This window comes from Priapulus caudatus, unplaced genomic scaffold (genome assembly GCF_000485595.1).
Source record: "Priapulus caudatus unplaced genomic scaffold, Priapulus_caudatus-5.0.1 Scaffold2870, whole genome shotgun sequence".
Taxonomy (NCBI): domain Eukaryota; kingdom Metazoa; phylum Priapulida; class Priapulimorpha; order Priapulimorphida; family Priapulidae; genus Priapulus; species Priapulus caudatus.
Window position 1 is genome coordinate 1574 of NW_014579931.1, and position 1866 is coordinate 3439.

Genomic DNA, 1866 nt, shown 5'->3' on the forward strand with positions numbered 1-1866 from the left:
TATACAATTATAGCACAATCGAACGCAAACTCTATTTTGTACAGCCTCGTCCGTTGGAGGGATAGTAGATGAAACTGTTGGAGCGGATGACGGCCAGAAATCCAGCTTGTCGGATGAGTTGATTCTTCAGCTCGGTGAAATCGGTATTCTGGTGAGTGCTCTCCACGCGAGCGACGCATTTGCTAACATTGATCACATATATCGCTGCAAATATATTCAGTTTCTCAATAAAATCTTGTTTTGCATAAGTTCCTAAACCATGTGAAAAGGATTCGGAATAGATTCCAAACGTGTAATACTTCCACAGTTCCTGATTTATTAAGTTATTCGAATGCGATTCCATTTGTAGATGCGATCAAATTTTAAACAACCAAACGAGTGCCTCTCAGCAGCACGATGGTTGATTATGACACCCAAGTGAACGGTACCCTTCTACTACCCCTCCCAGAACACATGATACACCCCTCCCAACATGACATTCCTGATCGTCATGATCGGTCACTTAAGCTAGAACCCACCAGAACCCTTGGTTTTAATATGTGTTTTAGATTATGATCCGTTTTCATGGCTGTGTCACCACGCTATATATATGTTAATAGCTTTTTCCCGTCTACATTAGACCTGCGTTAAAATACAAACATGCCACATTGCGCTAGCCATGTATCAAGCCTCAACGCTCAAGTATCAAGTATCAAGCTCTCTACCTATACCTATACAATAGCGCAATAAAATCTAATCTTAGGAAACTATACACAGAACATATGCATTACGGTAAGCATTGTAGTAACACGTTCTTTGGCTGCAGATTGAAAAGTCATTCTCGGACGCACGAGATATAGAGTTTGCCGTTAAAGATGGCCAGATCTACCTGCTTCAAGCCCGTCCTATCACGTCGTTAAACATCGAGAACGACTTCGAAATCGGACATGAACTCGATACTGGGGTGCTGACTGATCAAGATCTATTTACGACGGGCAACACTGGGTAAGTTAACTGTCCAGCTAGCTGCTCCAGTTCGGGGTAAGGTCTCGTTTGATTCTTTCGTGGATTTATCTACCCGCAGTTCTTTCCTTCCCATCATTGGCCTTTTTCTGCCCGCGCCTCTTTCTCCTCCCTCCTTCACGATAGTGGTCTATCTGCCTCTTGCCGCCTTTTTCATAGTGCTCAGTTGTATGCGATGTGCAGTTAAGTCGCTATTGCAGACATCAATCACGAACGGCCAATGTAGTATTATAGTGTTGTAGAAACTATATGCTATGCCGTCTCGATACTTATTCACCAGCCTAATTCATTCCAGTCCGTCACCAAAGACCGCTATTTAGGTTACTATAGGGTCTTTGGCGTGCCCTTACGGATGTTAGGCTGGGCGAAAAGAAACCTAGCTACTAAAGAAATGAATAAATAAATATAAAATAGAGGTCGACGAAATCGTGTTGTACGCTGTATTGTATCTGTACTATCATTGTGTACTAGATGCATTAATAACAGAGATTTCGCTTAGCGCAAGAAATCATGACCGCGCAGCGCTACGCTTGGACCTATGAGCGCAGCTCTGCAGCCATAGCTCTTGTTCCCAGTTAATTACGTCGAACCAGCGGTGACTCCAGCAGGCCTATCAATCTTGCAATACCTAGAAGACTATATCTGGAGTAGCTCGTGTAGCCGTAAACAAAGCACCTAATTCATAAGACTTTGTCTTTCACAATGCGGGCAAGTAACAACATATCGCAGCACAGCACTGATTAAAATATAGGGTTCTGAATCGTGAAGAATTGGTTCATAACACTGTATAGATTGAAAGGAAAATGGTATCTATGCTGTTAGGGCAAGGGCGGGATTTGCCTGGGCTGCTGGTGGGAGGGCGTG

At 43.4% G+C, this 1866-nt stretch overlaps 1 protein-coding gene across 1 annotated transcript in view; it reads left to right on the forward strand.

Annotated features, from left to right (window-relative positions):
- Positions 1-13: 13 nt before the first annotated feature.
- The window catches only part of LOC106819123 (uncharacterized phosphotransferase YvkC-like), a gene marked incomplete at its 5' end in the record, with an annotated part of 4295 nt that continues 2442 nt past the window's right edge, over positions 14-1866 (forward strand). Inside the window, 2 exons of the mRNA XM_014823785.1 lie at positions 14-151; positions 806-984. Coding sequence (XP_014679271.1) covers positions 14-151; positions 806-984 — 317 coding nt within the window. The remainder of the gene's footprint in view (positions 152-805; positions 985-1866) is intronic.